Here is a 19,310-nt window from a genome sequence, read left to right on the forward strand (position 1 = left end):
AATTTGTATGGTTTATTTAAACTACAAACTTCCATTTAAACTGCCATGTTCACTGTGAGGACCAGCTACTACTTCTCACTGTACTCCTCCCCCTTACAACGACATACATTTTGGATGCTGTTAGATCCAAAATGCTTGACTTGAAGAGAGAGTACTTAAGGTACTTTCTTCTTTTTTTTGGACAACAACCATGTATTTCACTGCTGTTGCGTCTTACTGTGTGAGATGAAATAGTCGATACTCTTCTTGTAGCTTTCGCCAGCTCTTAGACACTTGGTTGGCATTTTTCTGCTCTTTTCTTAGCTAAAAATCACAAAACGCTTAAAGTGAAGGTCTTATTATTTCAGGGACCTTGTTTCAAGTACCTTCCCATTTTTTTTATAGTATGCTCACCATTGTGCAACAATGATTTTTTTTTATACTATTTGACCGTTCTCCTATTTTGTATAAAGAAATAAATCTCCTGACCATTCTCTTTAATGTGGTTTCTTTGTTGTCAGCATGAATCTAAGAATGATACAGTAACAGATATGTAACAAAGAAAGGACTCCTACTTTAATTTTTACTTCAACATACTCACGTTTATCAAAAAAATTTCCTTTAACTTGCATGTTTTATTAAGTTTTAATTTGGTCACTTCTGGAGGGTGTACTCATTTTTCCAACACAACGTTTTATCACTTTGATAAAAAAAAAATCTTATTTTCCTCTTTAATATTGACATGCTTTTTTGGTAATTGATCTACAAATTGTAAGTTCAGAGTGGGTGTACTCATTTATGCTGTGCACTGTACATGTGGCTTCCTCTCAGACCCTGATATTCGATACTGTGTGCTGGCCTCCCTGGACGAACGCTTTGATGCCCACCTGGCACAAGCAGAGAACCTCCAGGCTCTGTTTGTGGCACTTAATGATGAAGTGTTTGAGATTCGTGAACTGGCCATCTGCACTATCGGCCGTCTTAGCAGTATGAACCCTGCCTTTGTCATGCCCTTCCTGCGCAAGATGCTTATTCAGGTATTTACATTTTTCACAGCACATGGCTATATTTGAAATGGCATCCTACCATACTACTTTTATATTTTCAATATTCAGTTCTCCTGACTAACATATGAGAGTGTTGGTGCTGGTGCCACCAAGTTGTACATATGGTATCACCAACAGCTGATGTGTTAGCACCAGCATTAAAAAATTTAAGTCAGAATTAATAATAATACTAGCGATAATACAAAAATACAGCCAAATGTTTTTTTGTTTTTTTTAAAAATGCTAATCCTTGTGTAAATTTGATATCCAACAACAAATATTTGTTTAAAATTCATATTTTAGATTAACTTATTGCGCTTATTTTTCTCCATCTTTAAAGTTGAACAATGACTCTGTTGCTGTTATGACAAATTGTTTTGCAAAATGGAAATATACGCATGAATTTCAATTCATAACATTTATAGAGTATATAAAATAGAGGTAAAATGTAAGTTGTGCGCTGAAGAAAAGCATCTCTTACATGTATTAAACAACACAAGCCCTAGTGATATTGTCTTGTTATTTGGCTTGAGACTGAAATTGCCACTTGACACTGTATATCTCACAACTGTGTCTTTTATTATATACTTATTTTATCTCGCATTTCTCAATGTGTCTGTAAAAACACTTGAAAGAAAGTAAAAATTTTAGGACAACTGCTGATATCTACTATATTGTATTTCTAGGAATTTCTAAGAATAACTTTTTATGTAAACCTAACAATCTCATTATTATAAAGTAACTGTAATTTGTAATTATAAGTGAATGTAATTTAAAGCCCATTTTAAAAATAACTCACTTGAAAAGATGTTTACTACAAATGTGTACTTTTGCATAACTGATTGTATACTGGACAAAAATATGCATGAAATTAGACAATTGTTGCATCACTCAAGTTGTTAAATATTAAATATTAAATCAACTCGCTCAATTGAGAAATATTTATGTAGATTATCTTGTGAATACCTGCATAAACCATGTGACATTGGAGTTAATAGATTTTTCAAATCCTTTTATTAAATATTTGTCAGTTATTATTTTTTATTCACATTATATTGTGAGTTTCTCGAAATAATGACATTAAACATACAGTTAATACATTCAGAAAACTATGTTAATTCTGTCAATTTTTATATATTATACATCACATGTAATGTATAATATAAACCAAGTCACATTTAAAGATTGATTCAAGACTTGGAGCGGCCAAGAGGTGTCTGATCTGGCCTAGCTACTGTGTGTTGAGCTACAGTAGGGGTTCTCAACTCTGGCCCAGAGGTCCACTTTCCTGCAGAGTTTAGCTCCAACCCTGATCATACTTAACTGCATTTGGCTGTGTCCCAAAGCTGAAAAATTCTGCAGGTAGGAAGGCAACAAGCCATGTCTGAATCCAACGATTGTCACTTCTTGTCTACTGACATACCTTCATCTGATTGATTTTTGAAGGCAGCACAGACATTGTAATTTCTACAAATCTAAAATTAATATAATTTTGTTTCTTAAACACAGAGTTATCCTCTAGTAGGGGAAGCCTTAGGTTCAAAGGTACTTCAGTACAGATAACTTCTGCAGTACAGTTACTGTATCTAAATTTAGTGTAAAAATGTCTTCAGCCTTGGCAGACCAATAAAATGAGTTAAAATAGAGATGTTAAAGATTATAGGATACACTATTCCATACAGTGGAATACTTTTTATACTGCACATTTTGCCAAATGTAGTAGGTTATAATAAACTCATACTCATACTAAACACTGCAGAATTGTTACGAGGAGTTGTAGCCATTCTTTTCTATGACTTTACTTCATGTCAGTTACCAACAGATGGCGGTGAGTAAATGTTTTTCCGCTGAAATAGCAGCTGTTTTGTTTCACCATAGCTCTAGTCAGCCTTGTCTGACTCTGTTTTCCCTGGCACCTCAACAAATTCAGTTAACTGTTGGCTAGCAACTTTCATATTGCTTGGAAACCTTTAATATTAAGTGTGCTGCCATTACTGTCTTCTCATTAGAAGAGTTCTTGTTTTATTTGTTTTTATAAAACAATAATATGATAGTCTCTGTTTAGATAAAATATTAATTGTTTTGTCACACGTCTGTTATGAATGTGTCTGTAGTTATACAATTGAATAATGCCAAACTTGGTACTGTCCAATGCAATAAAACTTTGTCCAGATCCTGACTGAGCTGGAACATAGCGGTGTGGGCCGAAACAAAGAGCAAAGTGCCCGCATGTTGGGTCACTTGGTGTCTAATGCCCCCAGACTCATCCGCCCATACATGGAGCCCATTCTCAAGGTACAGTCACATCCTTAATACCTCTGCATGTGTTTTAGGGATGTTGTCAAATGTGTTGTGAAATTTTGTAACAGGAAGTTTATTTGTTTGTACTTGGAAAATAGCCAAGATCATTTCTGCAGTTGACATTCGAGAAATGTTAGTGTTCCTACTAATAGTATATGTTAATTTCAGAATGAGGACTTTCACAGTTTAATCCACAGCATGAATTTTCAAGAATCAATATTTATTTTCTTAAAGTACCCAGTAAACAATGTTTTAACTTATTTATTTTTTTAAACATTTGTAAAACTAGATAAACACAGACTTTCATTAGAAAAGAGAAAAACTTGTTTAATATGGTCAGCATATAATGTAGGATTGGTCAGTAATTTTTTGCAAAGTGGGGCTTAGCAACGGATTAACTGTGTGACAATGTTAAGATTTTTTTTTCTGTTTTTTTTGCTATTGATTTTTTGCTATATCAGTAGTTTTGTTGCTATTAATAGTACTTTATACTAAGCATAATTATTGAGGTAAATTTTAAATTCATTATGATTCCCATATCTAATAACTTGCCAGTCCCTTTTCTGGATGTAGATATTGTGATGGTCTTGAAGTGTGACTAAATGTTTGGGATGTATTTTTCCAATTTTGTTCTTCACACAGGCCCTCATCTTAAAGCTAAAAGATCCCGATCCCAACCCTGCAGTCGTTATCAGTGTTTTAGCTACCATTGGAGAACTTGCCCAGGTAATGGATCATTTTCTAGCCTGCACTTTAGACATCATCTACAGTACCTTTAAAATAACCATGTCTACTTCCTACTCAGTGCTGCACAATATTTAGGAAACTTTCAGGAGAATGGTCAGGGTAGTTCTGTTGAGAAGACAAACATAGAGACAGAATGTTTATGGACAATGGGTAATAATGGGTAAGAAGGAGGTTGGAGAAAAGGGATTAAGTGTAAGAGCGAATTGTTTTTTCCGCAGATAAATGGTATAAATGGTGACGTTAGATATGACTACTACGGTTGGTATTAAACAATGGACTAGAGCCACCTGGATGATTCACATTCAAAATTACATTACACTCAAAAAGTCAACCCTGAAAGCTCATTGATTTTGCTCAGTTGAAATGCTGTGAACTGTGTCCCTTTCTTTAATATGTTCCAGGTGAGTGGACTGGAGATGAGGAAATGGATGGATGAGCTATTCCCCATCATTATGGACATGCTGCAGGACTCATCTTCATTAGCCAAGCGACAGGTTTGCTCATTCCCATTTTAAACTTTAGGCCCATCGTTATGCTTGTGTTTTTATATTTTTTCGTTTGGTAGTGTGATCTAAGATTTGGCAGTTTCATTAACCTCAGTAGCCGCTTTTCCACTGTCGGGCCAGTGCAAGCCAGGGCTAAAGGCAAGGCCAATAGCCTCGGACCTCAAGCACCGAGCTGAAAATCAAGTTCAGTTTTTACTGTCGGGCCGGTTCCACTGTCGGGCCCCGCAGTGCTACCCTAAAGCCCGCCTTTAACACGCTCCATAGAACGACATCACCATTTTACCAGCTGACTGAAAACGATCTAGATTGCAAAATGAGCATGACAGAAGCAAACGTTTGGTCTTTACTTAAAGATTTAAAATTCCAGCATTGATATTTGACATATGTTTTACAAAAAAATATTTTACAGTGACAGTAATTTATTAATTTGTATCAGGAGTGAACATCAATCATGCTGAATCAAACTGGTATTTACCATTTCACATAAAAGAAGTCAAGTCAAGTCACCTTCATTTATATAGCGCTTTTAACAATATAGATTGTTTCAAAGCAGCTTTACAGTGATAATCGGAAACAGAGATTGTTTTGGCTTTATAGCAGCTCTAGAATAAAGTTATTGTCCAGCTAAAGTTAGTTTTGATTGATTCACTTCCGTCACAACGATCATTAGTAGTTAACTTAGGGGCTGCTAACACGACACCGTTCTAACAGAAAACCCCTAAAGTTCTCTCTGCGCAAACTTTAAAAACGTGAACCTGTGAGAACGCTGATGGCGTGCACATGCGTATTACGTGTTTAGTCTATAGATATGCGCGTTTGAATATATGTGCGCAGTGTAGTCCTTCTTTGCAAACCAACCCTCAACAAACTACTTGTCTGAGTTTGAACCGGAATTATCCCGAAAACGTTTTATCTGTACAGGGGTAAAGGGAAGGGAAGGAGGCCTTCACAGGGGAAGAGACTGTACAGGGGAGACAGGGTAGAGTTAGTTGACACTTCAGGACTGTGTTGTCGTCGTGTCCAGGTGCAGGTCCTTCATCAGATCTGGATACGGCCTGGATCTGGTGGACTGCGGTAAACCTTGGGATAAACAGAGAGACTAATATTAGCGTAGACGCCATTCTTCTTATGATGTAACGAGTACATAAGGATTTATGGGAAGTGTTCCCGGTTCACTTCTTTAGAAAGCGTGAGCATTTATTAATTTTCCACAAAATGATGCGATCTGAGGAGGTTTGAGCGATCTCTCCCACCTCACTATACTGTTATTTGTTATCGAGTTAACAGGAGTGCATGTTTTTTATGAAATATGCAGATGCATTAGTCCGGTATCAATATAGGCACAGGGAAGAGACAGATAAAACTTTAAACTAAATAAATACACGATAATAATCATATATGATTCGTCTACATTCTTCAAGCAGTCTCTGGTATTTTTCATAAACATGTATTTATTATGGTTACACATAAGTAGCCTTTAGCATCCCAAATAAATATAGTTCTGCCTCATACGGTGATCAGAATCGCCATCGGATCGCAATGACGTTATTTCAAACACTCGCTGGTGTCCGAAAGTAAGTTTTGAGCTGAAATTTTTTTTAAATGTTGAAGTTAGCAGGTAGCCTGGTATGATAACATGGGAAATGTGCAGCGGTGTTGACCGTCTTCTGCTCCAATAAACTCTGCCTTTGTTCATGACCACTCCTCAAGCCCCAGTTGACCCGCTTTGGACCAAGGTATTCGGCGGGCCAAATTACCCTGGCCGCGATGAAGCTCCGACGTGGCCCGATCAAGCCCCGGAAGTGACAGTGGAAACACGACTAGCCCTGGCACGCATTAGCACGCTCACTTTTGGCCAGACAGTGGAAACATGGCTAGTGAGATTGGACCGAACTCTCTCAATACTGTTTCAGAAAATAGATTTTGTATGCTTTCAATGTTATATGTGAAGGATTGCTCTTTATCAAATTATTGACCATTTGTTAAAGCTAAACTGCAAAAATGATTCAAAAGTCATATTTTAGATGTCACAGTTTAGCTCATTAATATATGATCTCGACATTTATATATCAACACCTGCTCAGTATTCTTAAAAACCTGGTCCATACAGAAGAGCAACAGTGCTACCTATAATTCCCTGGTGCTTGGAGGGCAGCCAATTGTAATGAAAACAAATGTATGCAATTTCCAACAAAATCTGTCCTAACAGCTCTAAACTGTAAAACGTTATTATAGGTTGATCAAAGTGTATTTGGGTAAAAGAAAGACATGGTTTGAATGGAAGAGGGTTTTTTTTACTTATAATAAAATGTGTTTTTTTTTTTTTTTTTTTTTTAGAAACACAGTAGGTTTAATATCATTTTCTTTTTGTCTCAATTTGGGGGTAAGCTTATGCTGTTCTTAACAGAAAAAGTATTTTCTGTAAAAAAAAACACACAAAAAAAACAATTTTGCACATCTATTTTCTTGCCTCTGAAGCAGTTTGGTTTTTGTCCTATACAAAGCATTATGGGTTATTAAAGGCACTTTACTTTCCCTTCTCCATAACAATGGAAACATTCTGACATACTTGCATTCTTCAGTAATATTTGGAGGCAGTCTAGAGTGCACACTTTAAGTCTGAAAGGTTTTATAGACCCGTTATGAGGTGCGGTCAGATGTCTTCAACATTTACAAAACTTTACACAAGGCTTTCATTCTTGGTGTGACGTTGTGAGATTCTGCTTTAGCAATCAGGAGTGTTGTAGAGTTTGGATGTTTTAGGTTGCCTGAGGTTCACAGAAGCTCATGTAACTAAATGCTTTACCTTCTTTGGACTGTGTCTGGGGCTTTATTTGTCTTTTTAGATCAATCTTTAAAAGTCATTTTCTCAATAAAACAGCTTAAAAGTGCACTCAGTAATATTTCCTTATTGTGAAAAAAAGCAAAGAAAGAAATGTACAGTACTTTTGTTTAAAAAGGTTTAAAATCATGCATACTCACATGATAAAGACTCCAGTCCTGTCAGTAGATTTTGAATTTACAAGTAGCAGGTAACCTCATGAAGACAAGCATATTGAGATCAGATGACCAGCTGAATACAGCTCACTTCATCTCAGTAACCCCTCTGACAATAGCCATTTTCAACTATTTTTATGCGCATTTTGATATATCGTATTCAAAAATGCTGGATGGAATGACAAGAATACTAAAAATGCACATAAAAAAACTTACAGTATATAGAAAATATACATTTATAGTAAAATACATTTACCGGCTAAATTCCTCAATATGCAACAAAAAACTCAAGTGACTTTGCCTCAACAGTGGATGTGATTGGATAACTAAACCAGCGGAATAATTTCATTGCGCAGCATCTTAAATGGTGAATTAATCATTTTGAAATGCCTGAGCCAAAGTCTGTCATCAAAATGATTTGGGGTAATTCCCTACCAGAAGTGTCTCACATGATTGTATTCCCAAACACCAGGCATCTAAACGCAAGATAAAATAACAGCGTTTATTGCGTTTCGTTTGCATGCAAAAAAATATTTGGATATCTTTAATTATTTTAATGATATTTATTATTTTGATATTTATGCATTTGTTCTAAAATTGTTTAAAAATGCTTTACGTTTTTCTTTCTCTCAGAGAAACCATCATTTCAACAAATTAATTGTTGCAGAATAGCTTCGATGTTTAATGTATTGAGTAAAATCGATTTAATGTAAATAAAACAGTAAAATCGAATAAAAAATAATGTGACATGTTTTTCACTGTCATTTATATCCAACAATATATATTTCTCATACACTGTCAGGAAATACTGGAAAAAGATAATGTAATGATGCAGCCTTTAGAAATGTTAAAGACCAAACACAAAACCTATTAAAATCATCATGATAGCCAAACACCTATAATGAATATTTGGTAATCATAAATAAAATACACAATAACACACTATTGTCTTCTGTCCCACCAGGTGGCACTTTGGACTTTGGGTCAACAAGTAGCCAGTACTGGGTATGTGGTGGAGCCATACAGGAAGTACCCATCTCTACTGGAGGTGCTACTCAACTTCCTGAAGACAGAACAGAACCAGGGGATTAGGAGAGAGGTATTGATTTCTATTCATTTCATTGAATGCCACATTCCATCAATTTGGGTTCAATGTAGGAAATTCCACCTCAGGTCAAAGTTTACTTGTTTTATTTATAATATTTCAGCAATGATCATTGATTAACCTTAAAAACGTGTGCAATAAATAAAACAAAAATAAGAATGTATAATGGGGTTACACATTTAGCATAAATTCAGCTATTACTTATTAGGGGCTAGATAGTTTGGGACCAAATGTTGGTTTGTTGGTTTTGATAAAATTATGTTTTTAATAGTGTTTTTTTTTTTTTTTTTTTTAGCTTGATGAATGTTGTCAATACAATTTGTATAAAAATTAAGAAAATTGAATGTGACTATACTTTTTTAATGGGGGAATTTATGCTTTTACAAGGGATGTATGCAAAATATATCTCATTCAGTTTTCTTACAAATTACTTTTGGTAAATCATTCAAATGTTGCTATAATTTGGTTATCAGTAGAATAGATCTTAAATTATGATACGGTTGTGTGATAATTGATAATTGTTTAATACAATTACTCTCTATAGAAGATGGAATTTGCTTTAAAAAATGTATTGCACTTGTACCCTAGAATATGAAACCATTTCCATTTGTGCTTCTGTCACTTTTGTTAGGCTATACGTGTGTTAGGTTTGCTTGGAGCTCTGGATCCCTACAAACACAAGGTGAACATCGGTATGATTGACCAGTCTCGTGATGCTTCGGCCGTCAGCCTCTCAGAGTCCAAGTCCAGCCAGGATTCAGGTGATCAGATGCACCCATAGCTTGTTTGAGCATGCACATTTAGACACAGAGGGTTCTCAGTTCACATCAACATAATTAATCACAGATGCATAGAAGAGGCCGGTCATCCAACACGCGCGTTCTCCAGAGCAAACAGAGCACATCTTCATTTTATCCTTTTCTTTCCAGAAAGACAGCCAATACTCCTGGGTAGCGTGCTTACAGGGGATAAGCACGCTATCCCCAAGCACGCTATAGGGAAGCCATTGTTTGGCCTTTCACAAAGATTTGTACAAACATTTCATCCTTTTATTTTCTTTTTTTTGTTGCAGTTCCGTACTCTGCCTGAGTACAATAAAGTCTTTTAAAGGTATAATGAAAGTAGATCAAATTACAATGCTGTTTTTATAAGTCGTTTTACACCCATATCATCACTTGTTTTCCACCCTTATAATTTTTTTCCTAATTTCATATGCATGTGCCCAAAAATCAAAACAAACAGTTATCAGATGAAGACATTTCTTCTCCCACTGTTGTGAACACAGTGCCCAAGTACAACATGTCCACTATTTCTTAATCCAGAATTTAAATGGAATGTGAATACAAGTTATAGCAGCATTTGTGGCATAATATACCAAAAAAATAATTTTGTCTTTCCCTTCAGATTGTGAGAGAAAACAAAATAATGTGTACATATTTACAATGGAATTCTGTGGGTCAAGGCATTCTGTGGGTATAAGATCAGAAATATGAAGCTCATATTTTTGTTAAAGCATGTTTATAATATTTCTTTGTACAAAACAGTGTTAAATCAGTAAAAAAATATATATATTGGGGTCAAACTACTGTTGCAGTTGTATGAATTTGTAGAACTTTTAAAACCAAGGGGTTAAAGGGTAACTCTCACCAAATTGCAACCAAGGCTATTTTTGTTAATCTACCCGAGTCAAACATTCGCGTAAAAGCATAATTAGAATGGAAACGCAACTTTTAAGATTGACTGTATTTTCGTTTTTTTCAAAGGTCAAAATGCCTTTTGAATAGGAGTGCTAGGGGCACGACAATGATAGCATCAAAATCGCTATGTTTAAAACACTAAGGAGGCTCGACAAAACATGAAACTGTGCTTGAAGTATCACCAGGATCTCTACACATGAACTCAAGCATTGACAACATTGTTTGTGTACACAAAGTTTACTAAAAAGAAAGGTTTTGTACGACTCACTTTATCAGTTAGTGTTTCCGTCCGCCGGCATTTTGTCAGTCAAAAATAGTCGATCTCCGAATGCAACGTAACAGGGAGGAGAGTAAAGATGGAAAGCTCCTAAAGCTTAGTTCCATATAAATTCACGGATAATTTGTTGTTTTGTCATTAGTGAAAATCAATATTGACCTTGTATTTGAAAAAGGATCCTCATATAAGAAACAATACTAAAATTAAGAGTCAGTTAATTCGCATTTGGAGATCGACTATTTTCGACTGTCAAAATGCCGGCGGCTGGAAACAACAACAGTTGTTCAAAACCTTTATTTTTAGTAAACTGTGTGTACACAAACAATGTTCTCAATGCTCGAGTTCATGTGTAGAGCCCCTGGGGATACTTTGAGCAAAGTTTCATGTTGTGTTGAGCCTTCTTAGTGTTTTAAAAATAGCGATTTTGATGCTATCATAGTAGTGCACCTAGCACTCTCATTCAAAAGGCAATTTGACCGAAAACAAAAATACGGTCAAACTTAAAAGTGGCGTTTCCATTCTAATTATGCTTTTAAATGAAAGTTTGCCTCAGGTAGATTAACAAAAAGACCCTAGGTTGCAATTTGGCGAGAGTTACCCTTTAAGGCTTTCTTGATTATCATTGCTCCATTGACACCTGCCAGCTGGTAGATACTGTAACTACACTATCTGGCTGCCAAGGTGCCACCAGATCACCATCGTTCTGATGCCATTTTATTTAGGCTCTAGAGTCACAAACATTTAGCTGTACTAGTCACATGACACTTGACAATATTAGCTTAAAAATGTTCTGTGGGTCCATGAGCGAAGGTTGAAGATTGAGTGGGTCATGTATTACAGCTCCTCATGGCAAGTGTCTGGCCTCATTAGTCGTTCTTCAGAGTATCAGTGTCCAGCAGCTCAAACCTTCATCTCCTGTTGTGCAGGGAGAATAAATAGTTTTAACAGCAGGGCCTCATAAAGAAGCATGCAGCAGGAAGTATAGATATCTCTCCAGTGATGCATTAGGTTAAAGTAAAGGTCATCGTCTGGGGCAGCTCTGTCTGGGTCTGTACTTTTTCTCCTGTCCCACTTTAAGAAAAATATCTTCTCATAGGCTGAGAACTGCCTGCTGACCCTCTTATTGTGATAACAGAGCAATGTTTAATGGAAGTTTAATGCTGAAGGTGAGCTCAGTGAATGGTGGGCAGGAAGAAAGTTTATAACCAGCTGTCAGGATCTTGAATAATTTTGGTCAGTAGCCTATTTAGAAGACTTTCATTACTAATATTTTATTTCTCCAATTCTAACATATAAAATAACTTTCTCATTAAGAGACAGAAGAAAACTGAAACAGACTAAATCCATAAGAACTTTGGCAGCATATCCAAGACAATTGGAGAAATCTACCTGCAGTACTGTGTAACATTTTAGCCACTTGTGAAAAAATGTATAATGTGAGGATGTTTTCAAAAATAATGTTCTTAGTAGATTTTGTTTATCAATTAGCTTCTATTAACTAAGTCAATGTCACTTTATTTATAAAGCACCAATTAGAACAAACAACTACTGACCAATGTGCTTTACATAATATAGCATAAAACACAATAAAGGCTCCGATATACTTATGGCGAAGTTAATTTTTCCGGAAAGTTCGCTTTGGCAAGCTGTTTCGAACGCCAAAAATGAACTCCAAAACGAACTTCGTTTCAGCCTGATTTTGTTTGAAATTACGTCACATCAGTTCATTCTTCAATTTCGCTTGAAGTGTATCGGGGCCTTAAGAATATAGACAACTAACAAACAATAAACCAAATAATGTGACACTGCATCATTGATTAAAAGAATGGCAAATAGATAAGACTTAAGGTTTGATTTAAAATGATCTACTGTTGTGACATTTCTAATACTAACTGACAGGCTATCCCATAGTTTTGGCGCCACTACTGCGTAAGATCAAATTACAATGCCGTCAAATCGATATTTGGTATAACCACATTCTGGCTTTTAGACTGCTTTTGTCAAAGGTACACCTGCACACAGCTTTTTAAGGTATCTTTGCAGGTAAACTTCTGAAAATTGACTTGGCGATGTTGACAATTATGAAAAGAATTATAATTATCTTATGAATTCAGTCTCTTTATGTAATCCCAAACCGTCTAAATCTTTAGCTTTTTGTGGACCATTCTGTCTGTTGTCTGACTCCTTATGTTTACAAAAATCTTGTACAATTAATAGCAAAATTAATGTTTGGAAATGTAAACTAATATTTCCTAGTGACACCTTCCTAGCTTGTTTCCGCCACAGAATAAAAAAGATAATTGGGACTTGTTATCTCACAATTCTGACTTTTTTTTTTTTTTTTCTTAATTGCACATTTATATCTTTTAAATCTGAGTATTGCGATTATATAATTTTAAGAATTGCAAATTTATATCTTACAATTTTTTAAACATTTTTGTTGCAAAATCAAAAGCACAGAAGACTTTTGCACTGTACTGTATATATTCATGAATTAAAGTATTCTATATATTGCAGTTGTTGATAGTGTTCTGTCAAGATTGGGGAAGAATATTTAATAAACATATTTGAAAACTGATAAGGGAAAAAAATTGTTTGTTTTCAGAGTAAACACATTTTGAGTAAACATAATTCAGAGTAAACACATTTTGTGTATGGGTGCTCTCATATGTGATGAATGCTGCCAAAAAAGATGTCGTAATTATTAAATTAAAAACAGCGTCCCTTTTTGACTCATTATTTTAGAGTTTTTTTAGAGTTGTTGCTGACTTTCTAATTCAGAAAGAAAAAATGATGTCACGTATAATCATGACTGATCATTGTTTACATTATCGATCATTTTTGTCACTTTGGAGTACTTGTTTTCATCCCTAGTAATTATAATATATACAGTGCTATGCATAAGTTTAGACACCCATGCTAAAGTTGACTAAAAAGAGGAATAAAAAATCATCTTTTGGAAATTAAACTTAATGCTTTAATTAAAACATTTAGGAAAAATCCAATCTTTAAGGACACCAATTTTCTTTGTGAATGAATAATGTATCGTAAATAAATAAATGTTCTTCCTTAAAATACAGGGTGCATAAGTCTGGACACCCCTATGTTGAATTCCCATAGAGGCAGGCAGATTTTTATTTTTAAAGGCCAGTTACTTCATGGATCCAGGATACTATGCATCCTGATAAAGTTCCCTTGGCCTTTGGAATTAAAATAGCCCCACATCATCACATAGCCTTCACCATACCTAGAGATTGGCATGGTTTTATTTCAGTTAGCCTAATAGCTGGTTTGATTTGCATTGAGAGATGATCTTATGGAAAGTACTCCATGCCAATCTCTAGGTATGGTGAAGGCTATGTGATGATGTGGGGCTATTTTAATTCCAAAGGCCAAGGGAACTTTATCAGGATGCATAGTATGTATCCTGGATCCATTATTCATTCACAAAGAAAATTGGTGTCCTTAAAGGTTGGATTTTTCTTAATTTTTTTAATTTAGGCATTAAGTTCAATTTCCAAAAGATGATTTTTTATTCCTCTTTTTAGTCAACTTTAGCATGGGTGTCTAAACTTATGTATAGCACTGTATGTAGTTAGTGTTATGTTGTAATGCTTAATATCATATATTATGTAATGCTTAATATTAACGGCCCAATAAAATGATAAACATCTTAAGACAAGTTGGAGGTTATACTAATTTTTGAGGTTATGTTTATGCTGATTTAAAAAAATATCCTTTTCAGGAATTTAAATTCTTTTTGAGTTTTGTTTTTAGAACAATCTTTTAAAAAAATATGAGGGAATACAAAATATTCTTTACCATCTAACATTTTGAATGTTATTATTCTCAACAGCTGACTACAGTACCAGTGAGATGCTGGTCAACATGGGCAACCTGCCACTAGATGAGTTTTACCCAGCAGTTGCCATAGTGACTCTGATGCGTATCCTGCGTGACCCGTCGCTGTCCAATCACCACACCATGGTGGTGCAGGCCGTCACCTTCATTTTCAAATCGCTTGGCCTGAAATGTGTGCAGTTCCTGCCTCAGGTTATGCCCACCTTTCTCAACGTCATCAGAGTGTGTGATGCCAGCATCAGAGAGGTACGGTTCTGTAAATGTACTTTTTCAGTGCAATGAGTTTCTGTTGATCTTTCTGGTCACTCTTTTGTTTATGAAGTAATGCTTTGTACAAAAAATATTTTAGAATTTAACGTTATAGCATAAATCAAATGAAATCAGAAATGTATCAAACAGAAGTGCAAAAACATGTTGATGCTTTGCCAAGGCATTGCAACACATAACGTGTTCTTCTATTACTGTGGTGTATCGTCTGTGACAGTCAGTCAATGAGGCTTGTTTTTTTTAAAGGAATAATCTGGGTTCAGCACAAGTTAAGCTAAATCAACATATTTTATGACAATGTTAGCTACCAGAAAAAATAAGTTTGACCCTCTATTTAAAAAAAAAAAGCAAAAGCAAAAAATTTAGGTTGAAGTGAGCCACTTTCAGTGAACTAGGGCTAAATTTCGAAGGATTTAAAAAAAAAAATGTGAAGATAATAATTATTTTATAAAAGCATTTAAATTCATTCTTCTGTTAAAACTTGTGTATTATTTGATCTGTAAAGCAATTTGAATTAAAATTGACTGAGCTGAATTTGTGCTGAACCTAGATATGGAAGTTTTATCCTGATAAAATTAAAATGATACATTTTAAAAACCTCTTCTCAAATGATAAATCAAATTCTTAAATTGTCAAATAATAAATACAATTGTCATTTGTATTTGAGATTTCCTCTTTTGGGGAAATATAAACTGTAATAAAAATACAGTTAAATATGGCTTTACACACACGCACACCCACACACAGGCCAAGCACAGACTGTAAAGTTTCAGGAACAACAGTTACATTTAAATACTGGATTGAATCCCCTAATTTGCAGTTTTTGTGTGTACGGAACAACTCGCTCCCTATTATCCACTATTTTTGACAAAAGTCATATTATAGCAACTAAAGACTCATTATGTCCGGCACATTTAACCAAACCACCTTTGAAAGATGCACTGTTTTGTTTATGCTTGGAAGACTGCTTCACAGAGCACTCTCTTGAACTAATACTATGTCCACTTATTATAATAAGCGTCTTTTGGCTTGATGTTTTTGCTTGACTCAAAAAGTAATCCAGTTTATAGAGTTAATAAAGGTGCATGTTGCAATATTTTGGTCTTATTTCCAATATAAAGCATTTGAATTTATTATTATAGTGTTATGACCCAGCTCAAAATCACAACATAAAGAGGACACTTCACAAGATTGTTTCAATAAAGAAAATTGAAAGACAAATTTGAGACTTTCACTTTTGACTTTCACTTTTAAAAAATTGAAGCTTCTTAAATTGGACAATTCTTATTTTTTTTATAGAATAGTGCAGTATTTATTATAAATGATTTATCCGTGCACATCAGTATTTATTTAAAATTCATGTCCCTGTAATCTTTAATCAAAATAACTTCCTTGCAAAGACATCCTTTCTCTTCTCGTGTTTACCAACATGAGGGTGGGAAAACCTGCCACTCAGATGAGAATGTAGCAATAGCAAACAACAGCAATCCAATGATCCAATAAATTCCCGATGGACAAAATCCACTCCTACCTATTTTTATAGTTTGAGAAGGCATTATACTCGGATATACATCACAATAGGGAAGAAAAGACTATCGCAACTTCTGTATCATTCCCACTTTAACAACTTCAATGAACATAGCAATGCTTAGCCAAATACTGAAAAACCAGCAAACTGCTTAACAATCTAGTAAAACCCTAAAAGCATCCTAGCAATGCTTAACAACATGCTAGACACATGCTAACAATTCTTTGCAACAAACAGAAGACTCTTAGAAGTTTCTAATGTCTAATGGGGTTCTAATGTTTTATAATGTGGGTTCTTAGGGTCTGATGTTTGTTTTGTTTTTTTGTTTTTTTTAACTTAAAGCCTTTAAAACAATTTAAAACTTTTAGACAAAGCTTCGTCAAGCCAACATCAAAGTTTTTCTGGTCAAACTTTACAATCCTGTTTGTGTTTAATATTTTATTTTCACTATCAATTCAGCATAAACCTGTCATAATTAAACTATAATTTAGTTCTCAAAAGAGTCAATGCTTAAATCAGGGGTGCTCAAACTCAGTCCTGGAGGGCCACTGTCCTGCAGAGTTTAGCTCCAACCCCAATTAAACACACCTGAACCAGATAATCAAGGTCTGATTATCTGGTTCAGGTGTGTTTAATTGGGGTTGGAGCTAAACTCTGCAGGACAGTGGCCCTCCAGGACTGAGTTTGGACACCCCTGGCTTAAATTGACATCACAAAGACGAATCAAATTCAAATGAGATGCACCTTAAGGAGTGTCAGTCAAGGGCTATGGATGGAGCTTATGGCCACATTCATTTTTTTTCATATCTGTCGATATCGATAATTAACATGATAAATGATAAATCTTTATTTCAAGTTTATAGGCAAATTTTTGCTCCTGAGTGAAAGTCGTAGAAACCAGATTGTTAACTGTGATTTTATTATCAGAACATGACAAACACTTGCCAAAGAGTGAATGTTTCACAAATTAATGTTACATGTTTTATCTCTGACAGTAGCTTGAGTTGAGATGCAAATTAAAATTTATGTTCATTAACGAAAACAGTAGCATCTGTTTTTTACTCATTTTTATAGCGGTACATTTGGTCTTCCATAGTATTCGGATCATGTTAACCACAGTTAAAACCATGCATTGCACCTCACAACCATGGTAAAATAGTAACTTTTTGTTGCTTTGGTATTTTGTTATGAATACAATTGCACAAAAGCTATAGCTTAGTAACCAAAAAAATACTGCAATTATATTCCCTTACTTTTACTTATTCCCTTACTCCTTTACCATTAATAAATTTAACGTGTACATTAATAATAGAATAAAATTAATTATGAATATCCCACATTTCTGCCACAATCCCATGGTTTCAGTTAGTGTTACTGCAGTGCATCATTGTAAATGATGGCGACTTGTGGATTGAAAAGCATTCTAACTGTATCGTATTCTGTTTTCCACATCAGTGTTGTTGAAAATATCAGCGCTGTTTCATCTGGCATTTGATTTGTGGTTTGTGTGGGAGAACTCTGCACCGAACTCGAGCACTTCTCACAGCTCTGTTTAGTGGTCGCTGACCGATTCAAAGCTCACGCTGCCGTATGTTTTAAGCTGAGCTGATAAATGTTCCATGTGGCTCGTGGTTCAAAAGAGCAGCTATGTTTTGACCCGCTTCTGGCACTTTTGCCATTTAATGAATCATTGTGATTCATGAGCTTAGGCTGTCCCTGAATTGTTAGTTTCATGCAATACATGATCTGTAGTCTTTAAAAAATTGCTACTGAAAAAATTCACTGTGGATTTTGTTTAACCATTAGATTAGCTTTGTGTCTATCCCCAATGGACTTGTTATAAGGTCCGTACAGTTAGTGTCGTGTGACATATAGATGGCGAGCATAGGCTAAATGGAATAAGTACAGTAACTAGATTAAGTAGCCAGCAACTCGATCTTCATAGAGAACAACTTTGCGTTTTCTGTAGCATTGACAGGATTCATTAAGTATGTCTCGATGGTCTGTGCGGGAATATTGTGAGTTGGTCTTCCCAAATTGGGACAGGGCAAATAAATAACTGTAAAAATCCATTGCACTGGCTAGTCATGTTGCCGAGCTCCCCCCATAGCCCTTGATTGACGTCTCAGGGGAATATCTCACTTTAATTTGATTTATCATTTGTGTTGTCATTTTGAGCATTTGATTTGCGATTTGAAATGTCGGTTTTAGCATTTGATATTATTGTTTGAGATGGTTTAAATAATTGATTTATCATTTGGACATTGGGTAACACTTTAAAATAAGGTTTCGTTCGTTAACATTAGTTAACTACTTTAGTTTACCTGAATTAAGAATTACAGCATTTATTGATCTTAGTTCATGTTAATTTCAACATTTACTAATACTTTATTAAAATCAAAAGTTGTATCTGTTAATGCACTGTGAACTAACATGAACAAACGATTAACAGCTGTAGTTTTATTAACTAACAAAGATTTAAAAATAATAATAAATACTGCAACAAATGTATTGCTCATTTTTAGTTCATCTTAGTTAATACATTAATTAATGATGCTTAACATTAACATAAACAGCTTTCTTAACATATGAGACCTCATTGTAAATTGTTACCAGACATTTAAATTAGATTTTAAATTAGATTAGATTTAGATTTAGTTAATTAATTAAATTAGATTTAATTATGACAGGATTATACTGGATTGATAATGAAATATACACAATGTATTTCATTTTATTTTATAAAATATATAGTTGATGCTTCAATATGTGAGGAAATTAACATTGCATTTAACATTTTATTCATAATTTGAGCTGCCATTTTGGGAATTTAAGAGTTTGAGAATTTTAAGAGTTTATTATTTGATTTATTATTTAATTTTGTTAGGAAAAATATCCTTACCTAAAATATTTCCTGACATCAAATCAACCTCATGTGGAGTAGGCTACTTCTGATTTTGGAATTTCTTTAGTAATCAAGGTTTGATTGTACATATTCT

At 34.6% G+C, this 19,310-nt stretch overlaps 1 protein-coding gene across 1 annotated transcript in view; it reads left to right on the top strand.

Annotated features, from left to right (window-relative positions):
- The window catches only part of mtor (mechanistic target of rapamycin kinase), a 224,863-nt gene that overhangs the window by 38,438 nt on the left and 167,115 nt on the right, over window positions 1-19,310 (top strand). The window contains exons 13-19 of the mRNA XM_084138801.1: window positions 811-1,016; window positions 3,198-3,320; window positions 3,969-4,052; window positions 4,475-4,567; window positions 8,541-8,675; window positions 9,313-9,442; window positions 14,512-14,762. Of these exons, the coding sequence (XP_083994927.1) occupies window positions 811-1,016; window positions 3,198-3,320; window positions 3,969-4,052; window positions 4,475-4,567; window positions 8,541-8,675; window positions 9,313-9,442; window positions 14,512-14,762 (1,022 nt within the window). The remainder of the gene's footprint in view (window positions 1-810; window positions 1,017-3,197; window positions 3,321-3,968; window positions 4,053-4,474; window positions 4,568-8,540; window positions 8,676-9,312; window positions 9,443-14,511; window positions 14,763-19,310) is intronic.

The sequence above is a fragment of the Abramis brama genome (genome assembly GCF_963993115.1).
Source record: "Abramis brama genome assembly, chromosome: 16".
NCBI classification, from domain to species: Eukaryota; Metazoa; Chordata; class Actinopteri; order Cypriniformes; family Leuciscidae; genus Abramis; species Abramis brama.